We start from the raw sequence: 24,110 nt of genomic DNA, 5'->3' as shown, positions 1-24,110 counted from the left end.
TAGTAGAAGCCATACACTGCGAGTGATTGTGTAGCCTACCCTCCAATGTGATCAATGAAAAGTTTTTCCAAAGTCCTGAACTCTAGATATTGTGTCGCCCTATTCTATTGTCGTTGTGGTATGTTACAAAAGTGGGCGGATTGCACTGTCTGTCTGCCCAATGGCAAGCCGCGGGTCTCATGAGAGGAGAGAAAGGCACTTTTCTCTTCTGCCATCCAAAATCCCTAAAAACCATCATCATTCCGGCTCGGGAAGCACACTCTGTAACAACCCCTACCAGTGGCCGAGAGAGCGATGCCAGACTCCAGCTCACACACACATACGGCCCTGGGAGCTGGGAGCTGCATAGGACCATCGATATACTGACTCAACTCAGCTCAACTTACCACTCAACTGGAAGACAAGTCTTTTTTTGTTTCAATGCACGGGAACTTAACGCGCAGCTAAAAGGAATAAGGAGTTTTTAATGCCAGTTTTTTCATCCGAAAGCGGCAGTTTGCTCAATCATGATCATCCTCTCATCGCGAAGTGTATTGCTGTCAGTCTACTACCCTCAGATCTTCCTCATCCTCACCAGCGGTAGCTACCTGTAAGTTCATTTACACCAGTGACTTTCAACTGATATATCACTATCTCGCTGGGAGTTGGGTGTAACAGTTAAACACGTGTGTGACACTATTTTACGCCGAATATGTTGAATTGACGCACGAAACATGCACATGTGCGTGCCGTCAGCATGCGTTTCCAAGAGTGTTGGTGATACCCAACGCTATTACAAATATATTAACAGATAAAATGCTACTGAGAGAGAGAGAGAGAGAGAGAGAGAGAGAGAGAGAGCATCGACTTTCTCTGTGGATGATGCTGTAACGTATGCATAGCCTATTTATTGTGGAAGTTGTTGCTGTCAAAAGCTTATTGATAACTTAACGCGAGTTTATCAATTCATGTCTGAGGAGTTTCACAATAATTGTTGACAGTTCAGTAAATTACGCGTACCTAGTAATGACATTTCTGTTACTATCAAGACTTGGTAACTTGATGTGGGAGTGAGAAATCCACGTGGGATTCTATCAGTTATTGGATGACCGCGTCTTACGAACACGCAAAAGTTTTTTTTGTCTTGGCCGGCCGACCGTTCCTCAAGTCTCAATGCGCTAGTGACCGAGAAACGGCATTATGCCTTGGAGCGTTTGGGACAGCTTTGGCCACGGAGCGGCAGAGATGTTCAATACAATTTAAAGAGTCAGACTGGGGCAGTGTCGTCTTCATGAAGTTGGTGTTTCAGCAGTGGGACTTGTTAGGCTGTAGATGTGCAATATTAGGCTATAATGACTCTCATCAAATCATGCCTCATTTCATTACCACACGCAAAGATTCCTAATGAACAGTCAATTACTGCGCCCGCGCTAATTACAATGTAATGCGAAGTTTTTACAGGAACGCAAGAGCCAACATAAAGTTTGATTTTCGCCTCTAAAACAATTATGGAGCCATGGAGTGCGTCTTTAGTTCCCGGGACCCCAAATTTGATGCTAAAATAGATGTGGTTTATGGTCACAGTTTAAAGAGGGCATGCCTATGTTTAGCACTGGTTTGCACATTAGAAACTACATACCATTGTTTGTTTTTACAATTTAAACACTCTTGCGCACAGGCAGAGCACATTTGACGCGCTTAAAAGAAGAGGTCGTTTGGATATAGCCAAATGATAAAATGAAGTGGAAGTGGGATTATTTGACTGTATGAGTACTGATGAGATCTTTCCAATCTTAACACAAATATGTTTATTCGAGTTTAAGGACAGTGCTTATCCTCTCAGAATTAAGACACACACTTTTCCAATATTACTGTTCCATTGAGGACTTTATGGAAATTGCATTGACACAAATAGGAGAGTGGCTAAAAAATACCAATTTTAAGTTTAAGGTAAATACTTTTGTAAAATACTGCAATATAGCCTCGTGTGGGTGGTGTCATTCCAGGTATTTGCATACAAATATCACATAAGATTATATGACATCACATCACATTACATCACATCACTTTGCCCTGTGCTATTTTTATGTATCCTTTGTTGTCTGAACAGTGAGTCCAGAAGAGTTTAAATGACAGTGATTATTATAACACAGATCATCATCAGGTCAAGCAACCTTTTATTGACTGTCTGGTAGGCTACAGTCATGTTGTTTCAATGTTTGGGCCACCATTATTGCTTCTATTTTGTTTCTTTGTGGATGTTTATTTTATGACAGATTATATGAGTCATTGTGAATTACGTAGTTAGACATGGCCATTGTTAAGCCTGTTGTCAGTCAAGCACGTCGTTTCCTTTTGATGTTAGAGGGACCATAATCCTGTGCACAGTATTAGCAGTCAAACCATTAAACAACTCACAGCTTCCGCCTGTTAAACATAGTTATTTGCAAAACTTTTGTTGAAAGCATAGGCAAGAAATTGCCCAACAAAATAAAGCATGTGTACCTAAAATTGGGCATGATATTTATCCAGCTCTGTGCTGAGATTTAATTTTAACCTTTGTTAGTTTTTTAAAAGAAGCTCCAGCCAAACGCTTTTTCCATGTTGCAGCTCTTGGTTTGTGTTAGGGGAAGTTTGTAATGTACACTGTCACAGTACAAGGACATGGTGTGCCAGGCAAGACCTGGTAACATTTATTTTACATGTTTAAAAGGAAGTTCATTTAGCCGTGAAGTTGATTATTTATAAATTTAGTAAACGAGGAAGCCCTTTGGGATGGCAGGCTCCCATGTTTATTAAAAGACGTGCACACCTCCAAGTGTGAGCCTCATGTGGATGGCAAACCCAGCTTCCTCCTTCTATTCCAAAGTGCCATTTCATGTGGATGTCGTTTGTTTCCTTGACGGAAGTGTCTTTTCAGTAAAGTTCACACCAGCTAGCTAGGGGGGAAAACAGGCATGCCCCAACTGTTTTGAATGTGTGCTGCTTTGCCCTCGCTCTCTCTCGTGAACTGAGCTGTCACTGAGCACACAGGATAGGGGCTAAGCAACACACAGGATAGGGGCTAAGCAAACAGAATCGCATTTGTGCACTTTGATGATGCAGGGCTTTGGGAGCTTAGCTGTGGAATGCCCAGCTTTGGATGGCATGATGCACTCGCATAGCAACATCTCCCATCCTTGCTGTGCGTTTGTGTGTGTGTGTGTGTGTGTGTGTGTGTGTGTGTGTGTGTGTGTGTGTGTGTGTGTGTGTGTGCGCGCGCGCGCAGCAACATCTCCCGTCCTCGTCTCTCGTGGTTGCTGGGGTGAGCGTGACAAGTGTTTGGGTGCTTGCTGCTCACCGCTGTTGGTGGTGTTGATGGTGGAAGTTATAAGTGTTTTTAACAAGTGTGAGTGTGGTGTTTTCTTTAGTGATTCAGTAGCAGGCACTTTTAATTTCCTCCATGTACTACACACTGCTTGTGAAGTCAAACTTGTCTTCATCCACTCTGTCATTAGTAAAAACAACACATTAACAGGCAGGCGAGGACAAGTATACCAGCTGAGCGGTATGGCAGGTTCTTGGAGGTTGCAGGCTACTGTGCAGTAGATGCTGCAGGCTTTTACTTTAGACACGTCTCATATTCTTGGAAGAAGCTAAACTAATACAAGGTTCATGTTCATAACAGGTTTGTTTGTCTGATAAATCTAATGATCAATCTTATGAAGTGATTGCTAATTTTATAAGGTTATACAAAACAATATGCTCTCACAAGAAGCTTCAACCACTGCCACTAACATTACTGTAATTGGCTGTGCTTTATTTTATGGTACGCGTTATAGTGTCGTTAGGGCTCACTGTAGTGTATTTACAGTCTTCCTAAAGTTAGGGTTTAGGAGGTACAGTAAGTTTTACCTCAGGATGAGGTTTAGGAGGTAAGTTTGACCTCAGGATGAGGCTAGAGAAAGGGCTCTGTCTGTTTATGGGACTCCCTATCTTGAGTTTTCAGTGGTGCGGGCCTCAGATGATGAGTTCCTCTTTTCTCTCTTTTCCTAGTTGTATACATGTCTGTAGACAATCTCCTGAGCTTAGACAGGTGCTAGGTAGGTGATGAGTAAGGGTTAGGATTGAGGTAACTGTTAGGTACAGTATATACAGTGTAAGCAGCAGCTGTCACAGTGAATAGTCTTGTTACTGTACTGTAACTACTCATCCTTTCCTGTTGTCAGTGTGACTTCTCATCACCAACACCGCCAGCTATTCTGCCATACAATGGCAAAGTGCAGTGTACATATGTTGCCAAAAATGAGACTGAAAATGATCTTCATTACACCTCCTTTTTCTTGTTACAAAGCATTATGGTCCAAATGTGTCCCGTTCTAGAGATATTTTTATGTCAGATTTGGCGTTACTGCTTTCTAATACCAAGGCGCTGAAGACATTTTTCTCACTTTCATTGTTGGCGTAGTTACTGAGCGTTGCCTTTGTAGGGCAGTGTAGTGTAGTATGACTGCATTTGACCACTGCTGCTGAATAACAGACACAGTAAGTGATACTAAGTTTCCAGACAGCATGTTCAGGCCTTGGTATATGCATGGAACATCCTTGAGGAGGAAACTGATGAACCGTGAAGGGCCTCCTCATATCGTTAGGGTCAGAGCAGGGCAATGGAAACATGTACTACACTTTGCATCTGCCATGACATCCAGACATGCGTTGCGGTTGTACTGTATGTGAATTACGCATAGAGGAATGCTGTGGATGGAGTGTACAAACTTGTTTGCAGTTGGGTGAAGTGTGTCTGTGTTTGTTTATTTGCGTCTAAAGAGCAAAACCCCAACATGTAATGCAACACTGGTACAAGAGTGGGTCAAGCTGTTCAAGTCGCATTTATTTCATGTCTCAATTCCCTGTCTTTGGAGAAGTTTGTGTAACTCATTATAATTATCTCATAGGGTCATTTTGAACAAGTGCTTCCAGGGTTTTAAAGACATACTGTGCAGTATGCGTCCATACTAGTTTAAAATATCAGAAGGCCTAATCGCAGGCCGAAATGTCGGATACTTTTTATATTTGACGTATAATGTGAAAAGAGCTTCTTTCCGGCAAGTAACCTTTTAACCTCTGTTAAAATGCTTTCATAAACATGTTCTCAGTTGAAACACTTTTTATTCCAAGTTTGTAACTTTGATACATGGACGTTTGGAATTTATTTTGTAATTTATATAAATGATATCCGTGCAGTCTTTAGTGTATAACAGTCAGGTGTAATCGTAGCAGCAGGAGGCCATGTAGGTCCTGTGTCTTTGGATTCTCTCTGGATGTCGAAGTTTCACATCCAATCCATGTCCAGCCACTGACCTTTGAGGCAGCGGTTTCTTCCACAGTCTTGAAATATTTTTCTGAAAAATACGTTGTAAAATCTACTCCATAAGACAAGTGACCCATTTTGGAGTAGTGTAAAATGCTTCAATACAGTCATGGCTCTCTCTCGCATGGATGGATGGCCATGGCAGACGCCGCAGTTTGTTTCTGAGTCTAATAGAAAACAAAAACGGCCTTTGGGTTCGACTTGTGGCTGGCTAACTTGAAACCAAACATTTGTGTGTGTATGTGTGTGTCGAACACAGACAATAGCTCACCAGGCTAATTGTAAACAGATGCTAGTTGTGATCCGATATTGTGCTGTATAATTTATTAAACAAGAGACCTTCAGAAACTTTCACAGAAAAGGAACAAAGTGCTGAAATCACCAGTGAAGGGTGTCAGGGGACCAGGACTCAGTGAGGTTTCATACTTTACTGAGTTAGGTCAACAGGTTCAGGCAGATGTGTTTACACCAATACACAGTACAATACCTCAACCTTATTGGAGTTGACCAATGCACAATACCTCAACCTTATTGGGGTTGACCCATCGTCTACAGCACAGGGGCCTTATCAATGACAGTTATTTCATTAACATCTGGAATATTGGATCAGTTAAGCATTTACATGATTATATGTGTTGTTTAGTTTGAATGCAATTATGTCTCATTTCAACCCCTTTCCAACAATGTCCATATTTTCTTAATTAAATGAATAATGTTTTTATTTCCATCTTGATGACAAAGTCGAGGACTGTATTTGAGCCTATATTCGATATTGAGGCTGCATTGATTCAGTTCCTATTACTGTAACTGCTTTTAGCTGTTAAGACTGGTTCTTTAGGGAAGTGATTGGGACATGTATTACCAACCAAATAACGCTCCGCTTTCAGCAGAGCAGGGCCGTGTGTGTCTGTGGAAGATGTTTGGCCGTTAGTACTTAATGAAAGAGCCCTGTGCTGTATGAATGGAGGAGTGGAGTGGAGGGTGGGGGTTGGGTGGGGGTGGAGGGACGGGGAGTCAACTCAACTCGCAGTCCAGAGAATGAGTCTTAAATGTAGTGTTACAGATATATGCCTTGTTTCAGTTATAGTTTCATTTGAGCATGTGGTTTTTTATTCAAGAGTTATTTTGGTGCCTTTGTGGAAACAGTTAATCAACAGAAGAGAGGGAACATGGCTGGCCATATCCAGTTTCCAATCAGCATCCTCTCATCTTGTTCCTCTTACTTTGGGGGGAGCATGCTTTTCACTTTGGGGGGAGCATGTTTTTTGCACTATGATTTTTTTTTTAAATGTCAGGGATTGAAGGCGGGTGGTGGAGTGTGAAGGGGGTGGAGATGTGCCGTGGAGATGGCGAGGTTTAGGTTTAGGGGTTTGCATGCATCGCACACCATGCAGTTCAGTTCAGTCAGGCCCTCACGTTTTTCGCTGACACACAGCTTGCCTGTATCAGCCTGCCCTGCTCTGCTCTGCTCTGCTCTGCTCTACTCTGCTTGCGGTGGTGAGGCTCGCTAGAAGGCCTACGCTACGTCATACATCAAAGCTGGCATCTGGTTCCATTGCTTTTTTATGGCTCCTTGTCTCTGTCCTGTTTGAAAAGCATGTATGTATCTGCAGGGGCTATCACGTTTTAAATAGCAAGACTGTTTGTTGAACAGGGCACTTTTTTGTTTTTGTTTGTCTTTGTTTTCACAACCCCCTAAACAGTGAAAATCATTTGATCAGACTGATTTTTGTTGTCGTTGTTGTTTTTTTATGATGGGCCTAACGATGACAATAATAAAAATAAAAAGGCGGGTGATCAGATACAGAGCTCCCCGTCACCGGGAAGGCATTGGAAACGACTGTTCAGAAGCCGTATCATCTATGTGTGGATTCTTGCCATTCAAATATTTTGAGAACATACTTTTTAAACCTATATAACATGCCTTTTGCAATGCAATGCAATGGAATGCAGAATACAAAATGTTCATTTCTCAAAATGTTCCAAGATCGATGTACACCATTTTGCAACAAAGCTCTTCGTGTCTTCTCTCCTCGCTTTCTGATCAAAGCAGACAAAAGATTCCCCCTTCACACTGTATTGTGTATATTCATACTGCAGTACATATGGCTATCCGTTACACAACTCGTTTGGCCCCAAACCCATGAATGTGTCACGATAAGAGATAACATGTCATGTGCCACTTCTTCTCTGCGAGGCGGGTGACCACATCTGACTGCGGCTGAGAGTGTTTACAAACGGCACATATGCTCCAGCGTGCCTCCCATCCACTCATGCCTGGAAACAATTCGAGCAATGTTACCTAACAATTAATGCAGAAACCTCAGCTCGTTTTTACAGGATACCGTGCCAAACCAGTGCGGGGAGAACTTGTCAGTAAGCAAATAAACAAAATATCATTTCCTTCTGCGTTTTCACTGGCTCTGCAGTGTTGTTTTTATTTAGTTTTTTTTTCAGTTTCATTCTGGAGGTCGTTTAGCCAATAGCACTCTCTGATGATCTGTGAATTAACTAATAAAGGCTAATCCTTATTGGCAGGATGTTTCTTTTTTTATCCCCTTTCATTCTCCTTTGCATCTCTCTCTCCCTCTCTCTCTTTCTCTCTCTCACCCTCTCTCTCTCGTTCTATTCCCCCCGCCTCTCTCCCTCTCTCTCCCTCTTCTCTCTCCTCTGTCTCCTCCACACCATCTCTTCGCAGGGCCCTTTCCTCTGTGGTTGCCCTGGGTGCCAATATCATCTGCAATAAGATCCCTGGGCTGGCCCCGCGCCAGAGGGCCATCTGCCAGAGCCGCCCGGACGCCATCATCGTCATCGGGGAGGGCGCTCAGCTGGGCATCAACGAGTGTCAGTACCAGTTCCGCTATGGTCGCTGGAACTGCTCCGCACTGGGGGAGCGCACCGTCTTCGGACAGGAGCTTCGAGTAGGTCAGTCTGTATGTAATGTATGTAATATATGTAATGTATGTAATGTATGTAATGTATGTATGTATGTATGTGTGTACTGTATGTACCGTATATATGTAATGTATGTACAGTTGAGGACGATATTATTAGCCCCCCTCCTGAAATTAGACATATCTCTTCATTGATCATTGAGAATGATCATTATTAATAAATGCATGTTATTCTGGAAACAAATACACCATGGAGATAGTATCCAATAAGTTAAATTTGGACTTTTCCATTTTCACAATGAGTTTAAACCAAAAAGTGTAAAAATGGCAAGGACAAAATTATTAGCCCCCTTATCATTAATAGTCAATACAGTGCCATTTATGAACAAAAATTGACACCAGGCACTTTGATTAGTTGTTAACTATGTTGGCACATGTCCTACCAGGGATTTTGGCCCATTTTTGTCATTGCAAATAGTTAAGCTGGTCCAAATTGCATGGATGTTGAGGATGGACATTCATTTTCAGCACTCTTCAAATACTATTTAAAGGATTGAGGTCTGAACCACTCCATGACCATGGTTTTAGTATCCTTGAAGAACATTTGAACTATTTTGGATGTAAGTTTTGGGTTATTATCTTATTGAAAGATCCAGTGAAGATCTTAGCTCCCTCTATGAGCATATTTTTGCAAGGTCACTTTCCACATTCTATCATAATTTTCGGTTTTTATGGTGCCGTACACCCAAACAAGGTTTCCTGTGGCTGAGGCTGCCACAGAATGATGCATCCACCACCATGTTTAATTGTGGAAACCATCTTATAACGATTCAAGGCCTATCCCTTTCTTCACCTGACAGAAGCAGAATCCATGCATCAAAGCAGGTGCAATTGAATATCATCAGATGAAAGCAGAAACGTTCAAAACTCATTTTTGACTTTCAAATGTTCACAGGCAAAGCTCAATAACACTCTGATATGCACTGCCTTTAGTAAAGGGGTTCTTCTGTGATGATGGCCCGAAAGCCCAATATGATGACAAGCCCTAACAACTGTCTTTCTTGGGGGGAAAAAACCTCCAGGTGAGGCCAGGTCAATAACAATCATCTAGGCAGGTGTCCAATGCTTCTTTGGTCTAATGAGGCTAAGCAGTTTCCACAGTTACACATAGTGGTGGGGCATCATGTTTAGTCTGTTATTCAGCCTCAGACACAGGGAGTCTGGGTCTGAATCTGGATTGCTGGGTCTTCCAACAACATTGTAACCCAAAGCATACATTTAGATTAGTTCAGAGGTTCTTCAAGGACACTAAAACCATGATATTGGAATCACCCGCTCATAGTCCAGTCCTCAATCCCACTGAGAGTCTGTGGTTAATGTCTATGCTCAGCATCCATGCGATTTGGACCAGCTAGAACACTTTGCAGTGAAGAAATGGGCCAAAATCCCTAGTGGGGCATGTGCCAACCTAGGTAGCAACTTATCAGAGCCTGTTGTCAGTTTTGGTTCATAAATGGCGCCATATTGACTATTAATGATCAGGGGGCTAATAATTCTGTCCTTGTCATTTTTGCCCTTTTTTGTTTAAACTCATCGTAACAATAGAAAAATCCAAATTCAACTCATTGAACATTATCTCCATCAGTTTATTTGTTTCCAGAATAACAGAAACGGTGAATAATGGTAATTCTTACTGAGAAATCAAGAGAAATGTCTAATTTCAGGAGGGGGGCTAATAATATCGTCCTCAACTGTATGTATGCAGTGTATGTATGTATTTCGGTTGTGTGCCGGCGCTGGGGGAGAGGACCGTCTTTGGCCAGGAGCTTCGAGTAGGTCAGTCTGCACTGCACTCAATGAGCAAAACCCTTCTAGGGACGGCCATTGGAAACTAGCCTACGGTATACGTAAATGCTATGATGCTATTCTGTTAGGGTGTTGTATAGCCTGCATGATGTGCATCTGCCCCTATCAAATAAACCAAACCCATGACCAATGGCCAGTGGGCGGTGTGGACAGCTGCCACTAGTAGGTCAGTCTGTACTGCACTCCAGGGGCCCGTGGGTGGTCTGGTCCGGTCCGATCAGAGCGGATCCGATGGGAGTTTTTCCTCCTTTGTAATTACGCCAGCCCCATTGTCATATTGCTTTATAATTGTGTGGTATCTCTTTTCGATTGTGATTAGTTTGCGGAGGTATTCATGGTCACATTTGTTGCTACATTAGATGTTTGGCGGTTGAACTGGTCTTATCCAAAGCGCTACGATGTTGATGGAGGTGATTTTTGACCAAAGCCTAGACTGAGAATCCCAAAGCTGAAATTAGTCTAGGCCTCTCATCCATATTGTGGGTCAACACAGGCCTAACCATAGTGTCGGGAAATACACAGTTAAGTTTTAACCAATGGCGCAAAGTCCAACCACATGTAATATTGTTGCAGTCATATGCTGGTATGTGTATTGGGAATGAAACAAGTCCATGTCAAACAAACACATTCTTATAATCATTCACATAATTTCTGTCCAACTTTTTCCCCCCTGATACATTGTTGTTGACTTAATATTTGAATTCAGTTTTATGGTTAAATACATGCCTGAGTGCGTACGGGCTGCACCAAATGCATGGAATAGCAACCAAAAACCTTAAGTTTGATGAAGAAAAAAGATGTATGAATGAAAAATGATATCGCAAATCAGGGGACAGCTAATGGTATTATTTCAGGGCTTTGTTGAACAAAAACAGACGTACACATCTGTTGTTAATCTCATGATCATGCCCAAGTCTGATCTCTGAATGACTGTCTGTGGTGTGTGAAAGAGAGGAAAGGGGAGACAGAGAGGGAAAACGAATGAGAGAGAGAGAGAGAGAGAGCTAGAGAGAGCTAGGAAGCTGCAGAGTAAGAAAGAAAGAAAGAGAGAGAGAGAGAGAGAGAGAGAGGGAGAGAGAGAGAGGGAGAGAGAAAGAGAGAGAGAGAGAGAGAGAGAGAGAGAGAGAGAGAGAGAGAGAGAGAGGGAGAGAGTCAAAGTGAGCGTATGTGGGGTACAAATTGAGCGGCCTTAACCAGAGCACCATATATTTTGCCCTCCTTTGTTCGTAGTGTGGTTCCAGAGAGTCGTTGACTACTTTTTTAACAGACACGTTTAATACATTCCCCTCCATTCTGAAGTGTTGTATTGCTTTTAAGTGTGGTTTGAGCATTTTCTAATCCAATGGCACTGGTAACAATTGGCCATTTTAGAGCGGTTTGACACGATTCCAGAACTTCAGAGTGTGTTAGCCTGCTTGACATTTTTGTAGTGAATCTTTGATGTTTGTCCTTTTTTTTCATTCATTGTGTCTCGGAGACATTGTGCTGTCTAAGTGTCTCATGTTTTTCCAGAAATATGTGCTCCTTCTTAATAGTGGTATAAAAACACATGCCTATACCTTACACCCAAGAATGTGTTTGTGTTCCCTTCACTGTGGGTTTTATTGAAATATAATATTCGAAGTAGTGAAATGATAATCGGCTAGATTTCGTGGGTATTGTGGACAGGGTTTTTTACACCATTCTGCCATTTGTAAGGATCTTGTTTTGTTCTGGTGGCATGCTGAATACTGTATGCCACCAACCTTCAAGTTGTGGTTATTGACTTTTGTCTGGCCAGCTAAAATGACATTACCTCTTGGAAGTTTCCAGACAATTCAGAGCCCACATCTGCAATACAGATCTGTAGTGTTATTCAGGGTCATAATGCTCTGCAGTACAGATCTGTAGTGTTGTTCATAATGCTCTGCAGTACAGATCTGTAGTGTTATTCAGGGTCATAATGCTCTGCAGTACAGATCTGTAGTGTTATTCAGGTCATAACGCTCTGCAGTACAGTCCTGCTATAGTGTAATTGTCATAACGCTGTGCAATACAGATCAGCAGTAGTGTTGTGTGTAGTGTCAGGGTCATAATGCTCGGCCTGCCCTCCGCAAGTTACATCAGGGGATCTCCGTGGGTCATTAGTTCCTGAGTTGCCCTTGCTGTGTTCGGTGGGAAACCCCATTGATCCCTCTCCCTCCCTCTCTCCACTGCACGGTCAGGTGGAATGGAGAGGTTGGCCGCGGCCGCGAGGCGGACAAATATTACAGAGGGCCACCGGCCCGTCGATGATGTTTAACGTCCCATAAGGCCGCCTTTAGCAACCACACCGACCACAGCTATTATTTCCCAGCTCCCTAGTTTGGGATGTGGAAACTGCGGTAGTTAGTGGTTTTAATGGACACCTTGCTGTGAACGGGTTCCCTCAGGGTGTACCGGGGGCCATGCCTGAGCTCGAACATCCGCGCTTGTGTGTGTGTGTTTGTGTGTTTTGTATACTATATCTATACTCTCACACAATGCAGTGGGTTGATTCAATTGAATCAAATGTGTAATCCCAGCCCTAATAGGGTATTGGTTTACATCCCTAATAGGGCTGCACAATTAAATCAAATTAAGATTAAATTAAAATAATCGTAAATCGTGATAAATTTGTGAAATCGAATTCGAAATTTTAATCATGATTTAATCGTGGCAATAGTGACCTACTTTTCAGACCGTCCTTGAAGCCAGAGCATACTGACAGGCTGGTGTTTCTGGCCAGAAATCTGTCCACCTAAGTTTCATGCTATTACCTTTACATAATTATTACAATTCATTTTATTTTGCTCATCCCCGATATAGTTCATTCTTGGTTATATTTCATCTTGTTATAATTTTCAAAAAAATCTGCAAAAAATCAATAATCGTGATTAATAATCGTGATTATGATTTTGACGAAAATAATCGTGATTATGATTTTTTCCATTATCGTGCAGCCCTAATCCCTAAGAGGGTATTGGTTTACATCCCTAAGAGGGTATTGGTTTTCGGTGTATGGAATTGATTGCACTTTAGAGATAAATGCACCAATTGGTTCCAGAATCTTCAAATTCCCACATAATCAACTGGAAAGCAGGAAGCAAAGAAAAGAAAGAGAGAGAAAGTCACCCCTCCATACGTACAGTACAGTAGGGTTTTTTATGTCAATCCCCCAAATTATAACCGCTAAACCTTTTTCTCTTCTCACTGATCCAGTCTTAGCTTTGGATCGGCGTGGAGATTCCACTGTTTTTCAGGAGTTAAAGATCAAGGAACCGCAAGCCTAATGCCTTCTCTCCGCGCTGCCTGCATTTGGCCGGAGTCGGTCAGTTTGGACGGCTTCAGCGGTATTACCATTGGCGTCCAGGAAGGTGCACATTAATAGTCGGGTTATTGAGTACTACTGTACTCAGCCACCAGATTTAGCAGAATAAAAAAAAATGTTCTCGATTCAAGGATTTGGTTTCAGAAAGAGAAAAATCACCCAAAAGGAGAGGAGAGGAGGGCACTTCTTGTCAGTGATGCGTGCCTGTCTACTGGCAGTGCCCTGCTGCAAAAGCAGGCGGCCAGGCGAAGGGGCTACGTCTCCCTTCATTAGGATCGCATCCTTCAGCAGTTTTTGGCTGTTGTGTGGAGCTCCGCTTGGCTTCCTCTGTGTGTTTAGTATGACAGGTCGTCACAACAACAGGCACAGATGCCAGGCAAACCAATTTCAGGCTCATTTTTCACAATTGGTGACTCCAATTTCCACATGTGCAAAAGTTACACAAACAAAATTATAATCACCAAATCATAAATATTTTGCAAATCACCAGAATCAGATTGATTATTTGTGAAAAGATCTCAATGGCCCATACCAAACTCTCCTCCTAGTGTACCTCACCCAGCCCTGACCGTTGATTCAAAGGAAAAGCTTGTGTTGTTGCACAGATTGGAGCAGTGGTTTTCAAAGTGGGGGCCGGGGGGGGTCGCTTGGATGTGCTAGGGGGGCTGCGGCAAGTTGGCTGGAAAAGTATAGCACACCAAATTCAGTAACTGAATTAACTTAAAAACTAACAAAATTAAAATAAGATAGCCATTAGTAATAATTTCTGAACATTATACTATTCTCATTAGTTTAGAACAGCGTTATAATCGCTGAACATTACACTATTCTCGTTATTATTTTATATATAGTGTGGCTCTGAGTCACGGGGCTAGGACATGGTTGTGAAAGGGGGTGCACAGAAAAAGAATAGTGTGGCACGACCCGTGTAAGGTAAGGGGGGGCCTTGGCTGGAATCTTCCGGTATATTGGGGGCCTTGGCTGGAATCTTCCGGTATATTGGGGGCCTTGGCTGGAATCTAGCGGTATACAGGGCCTTGACAGGGTTATTGTAAGTCTGGGAACCCCTGGATTAGAGCATTACATCTGCATTCGCACGGACACACATGGACATATGGACATAGATGTTGAGTGTGATGGACATGGGTGTCTCTAGTAAGCCAGCATGCTGTACTTTTTGATGTGCTCAGTGTTGTTAAGGACATTACACAGTTTATAATGCGTTAATGTTCGGTTTATTCATATTGGTGAGTTACACTCACCTTGGATGGAGTAGCTGCATTAAGACAGAGTGGCAGTAATGGGTAGGCACTAAGCAGTTAGGGTGTCAGACTTGTATCCCAAATGGTTTGACTCCCGGCCCGCCAGGTTGGTGGGGGGAGTAATTCACCAGTGCTCTCGCTCTCCTCCATGACTGAGTTAACCTGAGCATGGTACCATCCTGCTGCACTGCCGCATCCTGCCTTGGGGCACTATTAGGGGCTGCCCCCTTGCTCGGGTGAGCCATAAATGCATTGTCGTTGTGTGCAGTGAGTGCTGTGTGCTGTGGAGTGCTGTGTCACAATGACAATGGGAGTTGGAATTTCCCAAGTGGCCTTTCACTTCACTTCTACTGGCTGCAGACTGCAGAAGAGGTCTGCGTGGCTTGTCCTCTCCATGGCCCATAGCGGACACTAAGTGGAACAGACATGCTACAGTACGTGTGCTCAGGATTACTTAGCTGATAAGTAAAGCTCACGGGACATTTTGAGTAAAAATTCTGTCCTGTGGGTTAAAAAATGCAAAAAAACTTGGAGAGAAACAGAGCAATACTGTTTATGTAAATACAACTGACCATTCTGAAGTTTATCTGAGATGTTCTGGCGATGTCCTATCCCTCCACGGTCCAAACAGCAGGGTGGAAACCATCAGCAACATGAAGAATGAGCTCCGTTCCAGAAGGTTTGTGAGTAGCATTTGATCTGGTTTGACTTGATGGTGATTCTGATGTTTTCTTAAATAAGGCTTAGTTGCGCCGGGCTATTTAGCCTGGTCAGCCCTTTTCCAGTGAAGTAGGGGAGGATGCAGCAGGGGAGACGGATGCAAAAACATATAGTGCCATTTTAGAACTTGGCCTGCATCAGTTCTTATCTACTTTCTTTGCAAACGATGTGTGTATGTGTGTGTGTGTGTGTGTGTTTGTGTGTGTGTGTGTGTGTGTGTGTGTGTGTGTGTGTGTGTGTGTGTGTGTGTGTGTGTGTGTGTGTGTGTGTGTGTGTGTGTGTGTGTGTGTGTCAGTGGATGGCAGTACTGTAGGGAGGGACAGTACAGCCCAGCACACATTATATTACATTACATTACACTACATTACATTACATTGCATTACATTGCATTACATTGCAGTACATTACATTACAGTACATTACATTACATTTGGCAGACGCTTTATAACCAATGCGACTTACAGTCGAGGACAAAATCATAGCTAACATCACTAGCAGACACAAAATGCACAGCACCAAGGCGTTTCTTCCCCTTTCACTTGGTGTTTTTTATTGACAAATGCACGCGCATTATATGGTTGCCTGGTTACCACCAGACCTAATCAGAAGTAAGATATGGTCTGGAGACCTGCCTACTGTAAATCCAGTAGGGGGAGTGTGGTTTTAGTATTGATGACGGCTGTTTATTGAGCGTTATGAATGTCTATCATTTGGCATACATAGCCATAGCCAATCGTGTCAGTTGTATCTATTCAAACAAACTGCAGTCATTGGCTTTCCACGCCTCCCTGCTTTCTGATTGGTCTCTGATCTCCCTCTCCGAGGCCTAGATTCCATGCTGTCCTTCAGATCAGAATGATTGTGCAAAGCAGCATGGGATGTCCCAGGCTAATTACAAGGTCAGCATTAATAACAGTTGTCCCAGCTGATTATTCTGATCTAAGCAATGGCATGTTTTGGTGTGTGGTCTTCAGAAAGGAAGGACACAGCATATTGTGTGTCGTTTCTGTGGCCTAAGGATGATATTATGACATGTGACTTGTTTCATTGAAATTTGAAATTTGAAATTTGCATCCCAGATAGCATCCGCCACCCAAGCTACTTGGCTCCCATACCTTCTAAAGCAGCATGGTCTGCGTTTGGACCAAAACCAATATCTCAGCAGATAAAGGTGCAAACTACACACTTGAGCAGGAAAACATTGTGCTGAAGACGTAGGGTGAATTATGTATCCAAACGGGGCGTTTGAGAGCCGCCAGTGAGAGACTGCTTTTAGGTTGACTGAAGTCAGAGTTTGTGTGCTTGACTCTCATGACTGACTGTGTGAGTTATTAAAGGAAGGAAAAAAACATCTCTAGAGCAAACAGTGAATCATCGATAAGAGGGTTTGCCTGGAAATGCAAAGTATGCAGGCAATTATTCAATACCACAAGACCTTGATTTCACTTACCTAACACAGCAGAAGAAACCTCATCTTAACCCGGATAGACAGTCCGCAGTGATACTGATTTGACAGGTTTTTGGCATGGCAGAAGAACCCCCTATAAGGCTGGCATGTTTGGAAACCACACCAGGCTTGTACAGTGGAGGATTTTATTCCTGGAAAATATGGGTCTAGATCACGAGGGTATTGCTTTACATCTTCATGTCTCTTTGTTTCTACTCTCGTTTCTTTGCGCGATTAGATTTCACTGCCCATGTGTAAGTATACCCGGAATACACGGAATGGAAAGAGGAAAAAAATGAGAACATCAGCAGTCTTTGTGTCCGAGCGAGCGAATGGTAATATCAAAGCCGCAGCAGAGAGATTGATCAAACTCAAGGTCACTTTAGATGGTTTTGTCGGTTTCCTCATAAACATTGCGGTGAATGCCCAGGGTGCCGGAGACGCTTGGTTAGTTCTGCTGTATTTATTTTCCATGGTATTGTCATTCCCGGAGAAAGTTGCCTAATGGATGACTTGGACATTTTTTAAATATTTCATGCTACTATTGTTTTGCCTTTTTTTCAGGATCGGCTACCGAATATCAGGGTTACCCTAACTTGTTGAAAGCCAGACAAAAGAAACATACAGACGTGCACAATTGCACACACGCACACACACACACACACACACACACACACACACACACACACACACACACACACACACACACACACACACACACACACACACACACACACACACACACACACACACACACTACACCCCCTGCCCCGCCCCAAACACACACACGCACACGCACGCGCACACACGCGCACACGCGCACACACACACACACACACACACACACACACACACACACACACACACACACACACACACACACACACACACACACACACACACACACACACACACACACACACACACGAGCACAAGCACAATCAAAATTCTTCTGCCACTTTGTTTTCCTGGAGCCGAGTTGCATGTTAAAAGGAGTCAGTCCAATATGTCCTGGATAAACTCTGACTGCATTGTTCAACAGCATTGTAATTGGTGAAGATTGATGGATGTGTGTTGTCCATGGTGTTGTCTTCCCCTGCGTTGGGATGCAGTACAGTAACTGTAGTTGTTTGTTTCTGGTCTGACAAGCCAAACTGGCCTTGGTGGCTTTCATCTAAATGATGATGCATTATGTTCTGATGAGTCTGAAGTTGACAATGCAAAGAGAATGGAAAGAAAAAAACAACCAAATTTTCCAAATGGGATGGATCAACGGGCAGACGAGTTTCCTTCTCTTTTTTTTTCAAATTAACTTGTGGTGAAATGATATCCCGAAGGAATGCAAATGCAATAATTTTGTAAAAATCGAAACTTAATTGCAAATTACTATCCTCTGAAAGCTAACGATATATCTCAAACTGCTCCATTATCCCGAAAATCACACACATGTGGTTTAATTTATGCATGTATTGTATGTCTCCCTCCCCCAAGTCAAATAAATTCAAGGAAATGCATTTTGAAATATTAATTTTAACCATCTGCATCTTTTTAAATACAGACCCAGTTTCTTTTTAGTACAATTTTGATGTAGAGACATTGTACGTGGAACATCAAACGAGATGAGAAACATCTTTGCTTGAATGTCAACCTACGGAAAGAAAAAGCGTGTTCACTCCAATAGATGAAATCTAAAGTGTTCCGCAGACATACTGACATTCACTAGGCCTGTGAAAGTAACCAGAATGTCCCATTAAAATAAGTACTATAAATTAGTCCAGAGTGAAAGTGAGGAGTCAACATTTATGCAAGATGGTGATCCCCCTCCTTATTATTTTAAGTGTGTGTGGTGTTATTTTGTTCAGAAGCAAGCACACATGTCCTCTCTAAGATGAGCAAAGATATTCTTGTTAAAGTAAATGCTTTGGTACGCCTCGCGTTGCACAAGAAATGTAATACCCCCACAACTTCTTTGCCAAGTGTTGTCCCATAGACCCGGCCAGCTCAAGAGCACGTTGAGGAATGCATTTCTCCAAATGCTGTTATGCTCCTGTTGAGGAATGCATTTCTCTAAATGCCGCTATGCTCCTGGCTTCTGAATTTGTTTCTCCAAATGCCGCTATGCTCCTGTTGCTGTGCTGCTGGCTGCTGGCTGCTGGTTGTTGTCATTGTTGTCTGGGAGGAATGTGTGTAAAGCATGCAATGGTGTTGATGAGTCACACGCAGAAGCAGTGCCTGCCTCACACCTTTCCTTGTCATTACTTCTCGTTGCGAGGGGAAAAAAACAACAAACCCCTCAGCACACCACTTTATCCAGCGATCATTATTATTACAATTTGCTGCCCGCCTGCCCGCTCACAACATCCGACTGACAAAACCAGTTGCCTGTCGAAAAGAGCTTCATCGAAAGCTAACACTAAACATTGATCCAGGAGCGCCCTGTAGCGCAGCTCGACAGGTAGGTAGGCCCTATTGACAGGAACATAGGGCAGCTCGACAGGAAGGCTAGGCCCTATTTACAGGAGCGTAGCGCAGCTCGACAGGTAGGCTAGGCCCTATTGACAGGAGTGTAGCGCAGCTCAACAGGTAGGTATGCTAGGCTTTATTGACAGGTAGGCTAGGCCCTATTGACAGGAGTGTAGCACAGCTCGACAGGCAGGCTAGGCCCTATTGGCAGGAGTGTAGCATAGCTCACCATGTAGGCTAGGTAGGCTAGGGCCTATTGACAGGAGTGTAGCGCAGCTCGACAGGTAGGCTAGGCCCTATTGACAGGAGCGTACTGGGCCATTATCAGAGCGATGAGCACACTTACACTCCACAAAATGGAGGAGGATGAGGCCCTCACTTCACTTCACTCCACTTCACTTCACTTCTCTTCTCGCACAGTACAGTACATGGCCAAGTTTAATTCATGAGGAAAACCCTTTGGTAATGATGCATATCTACCGCGCGCTATGCAAGAGTGGCGCTGCATAAAAGGCTGTTCTAGACTTATCATCATGTGGGCAGCAAGGCCCCATCCTCCACCACCCCTCTCCCTCTCTCTCCCTCTCTCCCATCCTCCACCACTCCTCTCCCTCTATCCCTCTCTATCCCTCTCTCCATCACTTCTCTTTATCTCTCCCTATATCCCCCTCTCCCTCTCTCTCCCTCTATCACATCACTCCCTCTCTCTCCCTCTCTCCATCACTTCTCTTTATCTCTCCCCCTATATTCCCCTCTCCCTCTCTCCATCCTCCATCACCTCTCTCCCTCTCTCCATCACTCTCTCCCTGTCTCACTCCCTATTTCCACACATTGCTTCTCTCTCTCTCTCTCTCTCTCTCTCTCTCTCTCTCTCTCTCTCTCTCTCTCTCTCTCTCTCTCTCTCTCTGTCTCTCTGTCTCTCTGTCTCTCTCTCTTTCTCTCTCTCTCTCTCTCTCTCCCTCCCTTTATCCCTCTCCCAGGCCAGAGAGCGTGCGTGGTAGGCGGCCATGATGTATACTACACAGGCCAGATGCATAGCATGGAAAGACGTGGGAGCGGTGACCTCTTGGGGCCTTATCAGGTATCCACAGTGCTGCGGGTGAGCTAATGATAGGAAAAGTGAAAGATAAGAGGAGGAAAGGTGGGCTGATGTGCGTGTGTGTGTGTGTGGGTTTTGTAAGCATTACGTGTGATTGTCTATATGTACTATGTGTGAGTGTGTGAGGTTGTTGTGTCTGGAGGCATAAACTGTATGCATATCTGAACCTTGTGTGCATGTGTATGTGTGCCAGTATGTTTGCATGATATAGCCTATACATACATTCTGATTAACAGATCTGTGCGTGTGTGTGTGTGTGTGTGTGTGTGTGTGTGTGTGTGTGTGTGTGTGTGTGTGTGTGTGTGTGTGTGTGTGTGTGTGTGTGTGTGTGTGTGTGTGTGTGTGTGTGTGTGTGTGTGTGTTCCTTATCTGGCCTTCAGACATTGTGGGTGGGGGACTGCTGACAGGTCAGGGCTGGGTGGAGTGTGGTGGAGTGTGGTGTAGTGCGGTGCGGTGTGGTGTGGTGTGGTGTGGTGCGGTACGGTGTGGTGTAGTGCGGTGCGTTGTGGTGTGGTGTGGTGCGGTACAGTGTGGTGTAGTGCGGTGCGTTGTGGTGCAGGGGCCAACGGTGGATGAGTAGGCCTGTCCCCACACTGCCCTACCTCTTCCCCCATCCCCCATCCCCCATCCCCCATCCCCAACCCCCCCCCCACCCCATCCCTACCACCACAAATTCCATTTCCCAGATCCCCCACCCCATCCCTCCCCATCCCCAAGCTGGTGGCTGGTAGGTGGGCTGGGCCTGGCCTGGTCTGGTCTGGGTTGGGCTTAACTGAACTGGACTGGTCCACACTGCACTGTGCTGTGCAACTGCCCATCCCATCCCATCCCATCCCATCCGCCCACCCGCTCGCCTGCGCGTCCCGTCCACATGGCCCAACTGACTGTTTATCATCCTGCGATCTGCGTCTGGCTGCGGAGGCGAGAGAGGGGAGGCGAGGCGAGGGAACAGGATGTTAGAGGATCATCGCCACCTCAAAGCACTCTTTGTCCCACACAATCAGATCGGCCAACTGTATTCACTGTGCCGGACTGCCCCCGCCGACTCGGACATCCAGAAGTGACTACAATCACAACGTTGGTGGTGATAAGGGCAGGCCAGGGCAGGGCAGAGCTGGGCAGGGGCAGGGGCAGGGGCAGGGGCAGGGGGGAAAACCCGGGCAGTGTGCGGGGAAAAGCGGGCAGTGTGCTGTGCTGTGGTGCAATGAGAGCTCCAAGCTCTGTGGACGCTTGCATGGAATCTACGCTGATCTTTTAACCCTTATCTAGCCCTGTTGGGTGCTATGGAAATGGCCTTTAACATTTTAATATGCCAGCACGGGAACAATCAGATATCTGTGGTAAAGAACCTAGAGCTATGGAAGCATCAGATATCTGTGGTAAAGAACCTAGAGCTATGGAAGAATCAGATATCTGTGGTAAAGAACCTATAGCTATGGAAGCATCAGATATCTGTGGTAAAGAACCTAGAGCTATGGAACCTAGAGCTATTGAACCTAGAACCTAGAGTTATGTAACAATCAGATATCTGTGGTAAAGAACCTAGAGTTATGGAACCTAGAGCTATGGAACCTGTAAAGAACTTAGAGCTATGGAACCTAGAGCTATGGAACCTGTAAAGAACCTAGAGCTATGGAACCATCAGATATCTGTGGTAAAGAACCTAGAGCTATGGAACCGTGGAATGTGGAACCTAGAGCTATGGAACCTAGAGCCATGGAGCCGGGGAAAGTGGAACCATGGGCTTGGTATAACAACGCCACACATATGATTTTTTATTTTTGCTTTGTTTTTGTTTTACCATGAGAGGGCAAAGATAGCTGAGTAGTACTTTTATTAAATAACTCTCATATGCTCAGCAGTCTAGACATTCTGCCTTGGTCTGAAGGGGCCTGATATGGGTCAACGGTGTGCGTACAGTCAACGCTGTTTGGGCTGTTTATGCCCTGGCGGTGACCTCGGATGAACTTTTAGCGAAATGTGAACCTGCTAAAATGTGTGCACTGGAGTGAAGCGGCCCGGAAAAGCTAATGGCTCACTTACTCCACGCTTCCTTTCATTCCCACTAAAGGGCCAAATGCTAAATGCTAATAGCCTTTTGTCACACACACAGCAGGCAACATGCAAACTCTGCTACCTGTCTGATGGGTGGCGCACGCACACACACACACACACACACACACACACACACACACACACACACACACACACACACACACACACACACACACACACACACACACACACACACACACACACACACAGCGAGAGGGTTATGGGAGAAAAAGAAAGAAAGGAAGAGAAAGAGAGTGAGAGAAAGATCAGTGAGTGCCCGTTCAAACACTGAGGAGTAATGAGGGGTTTGAAGGCAACAGGTTTGCAGTGAGCTTCTAGCCCTAATAACAGGTTTCTGGCCCATTTGATGAGGTCAAGAGAGGCTTTCCATTATGTCATCGCGTGGAGCGACTAGAGCCCTTTACCTTTCATTGTTGGCCCACAGAGCACGTGTCTAATGCGTGGAAGACAAACATGTAAGACGAGGCAGACGCACGGACGGCCGGCCAAGAAGACAGATAGACAAACTCAACTCTCTCTCCCTGTCTATTACTTCTTCTTCCCCCTCTCTCTCTCTCTCTCTCTCTCTCTCTCTCTCTCTCTCTCTCTCTCTCTCTCTCTCAGTCTTCCTCTCTCTCACCCTCTCATTCACTCACACGCCCACGCATGCTCATGTCATACATGGGCATGAGCTCGCTCGCATGCACGCACATACTTTTACAATGTGATTGCAGCAAACTATGCCGCTCTGGTAGAACAATATTATTTTATTGACCAGGAACACGGCTGCGCTAATTCCTCTTGCTGCTAACCTCATGCTAACCACAACTCTGCCTATAATTTGCTCTCAGCATACAGTATGTTCATAGCAACGGGACATAAAGAGCAATGGAAAACGCTACAACTGCAGGCATTAGTCAGCTCTCTCTATCTCTCTGTCTCTCTGTTTCTCTGTCTCTTTCTCTCTCTCTCTCTCTTTGTCTCGCTCCCTCTCTATCTCTCTCTATCTCTCTGTCTCTCCCTCTCTCTATATCCCTCTCTGTCTCTTCTCTCTCTCTCTCTCTCTCTCTCTCTCTCTCTCTCTCTCTCTCTCTCTCTCTCTCTCTCTCTCTCTTGGGCTGATATCCAAAGCGGATGGGGCCCAGGAGAAAGGGCATGTAGGAGTAGTGTTGCCAACCTTACAGTACACTACACTACATGCTTGTAAGTGTTTTTGGTTTCCCTGTGACGCGGCTGCACCCCTCTGTCCTGCCTGCTCCACCATGAGTCCCCTCATGGCCTCCACAATAGCAGACCAGACGGCAGGCCACATGTTGCAGTGTGTTCCATTTGTTTGGACGGCGGTAACCGACTCTAAAGGTGCAGGCTAACTTTTTGGACAGTATTGCTGGGCAATGACATGATTGGCGTCCTGAGCATGGGATGTTATGGGGAGCTGATGAAGAGGATCACGTTTGGTAACGTCATGTTTGTTTGCTGCTCGTCCTTGGTCTGAGGAACTGTGCGGGATGTTGTTCAGCCACTGTTTGTGTTTGTGTGTGTGTGTGTGTGTGTGTGTGCGTGTGTGTGTGTGTGTGTGTGTGTGTGTGTGTGTGTGTGTGTGTGTGTGTGTGTGTGTGTGTGTGTGTGTGTGTGTGTGTGTGTGTG

The 24,110-nt window shown here is 44.5% G+C and overlaps 1 protein-coding gene across 1 annotated transcript in view; it reads left to right on the top strand.

Annotated features, from left to right (window-relative positions):
- The first annotated feature begins 285 nt into the window (after nucleotides 1–285).
- wnt7bb (wingless-type MMTV integration site family, member 7Bb) overlaps nucleotides 286–24,110 on the top strand; it is a 45,971-nt gene continuing 22,146 nt past the window's right edge. The window contains exons 1-2 of the mRNA XM_063196665.1: nucleotides 286–589; nucleotides 8,028–8,254. Coding sequence (XP_063052735.1) covers nucleotides 507–589; nucleotides 8,028–8,254 — 310 coding nt within the window. The 5' untranslated portion in view covers nucleotides 286–506. The remainder of the gene's footprint in view (nucleotides 590–8,027; nucleotides 8,255–24,110) is intronic.

This window comes from Engraulis encrasicolus, chromosome 4 (genome assembly GCF_034702125.1).
Source record: "Engraulis encrasicolus isolate BLACKSEA-1 chromosome 4, IST_EnEncr_1.0, whole genome shotgun sequence".
Classification (NCBI taxonomy): domain Eukaryota; kingdom Metazoa; phylum Chordata; class Actinopteri; order Clupeiformes; family Engraulidae; genus Engraulis; species Engraulis encrasicolus.
The sequence above is the reverse complement of the archived record's forward strand: the minus strand, read 5'-3'. Positions and strand labels throughout refer to the sequence as shown.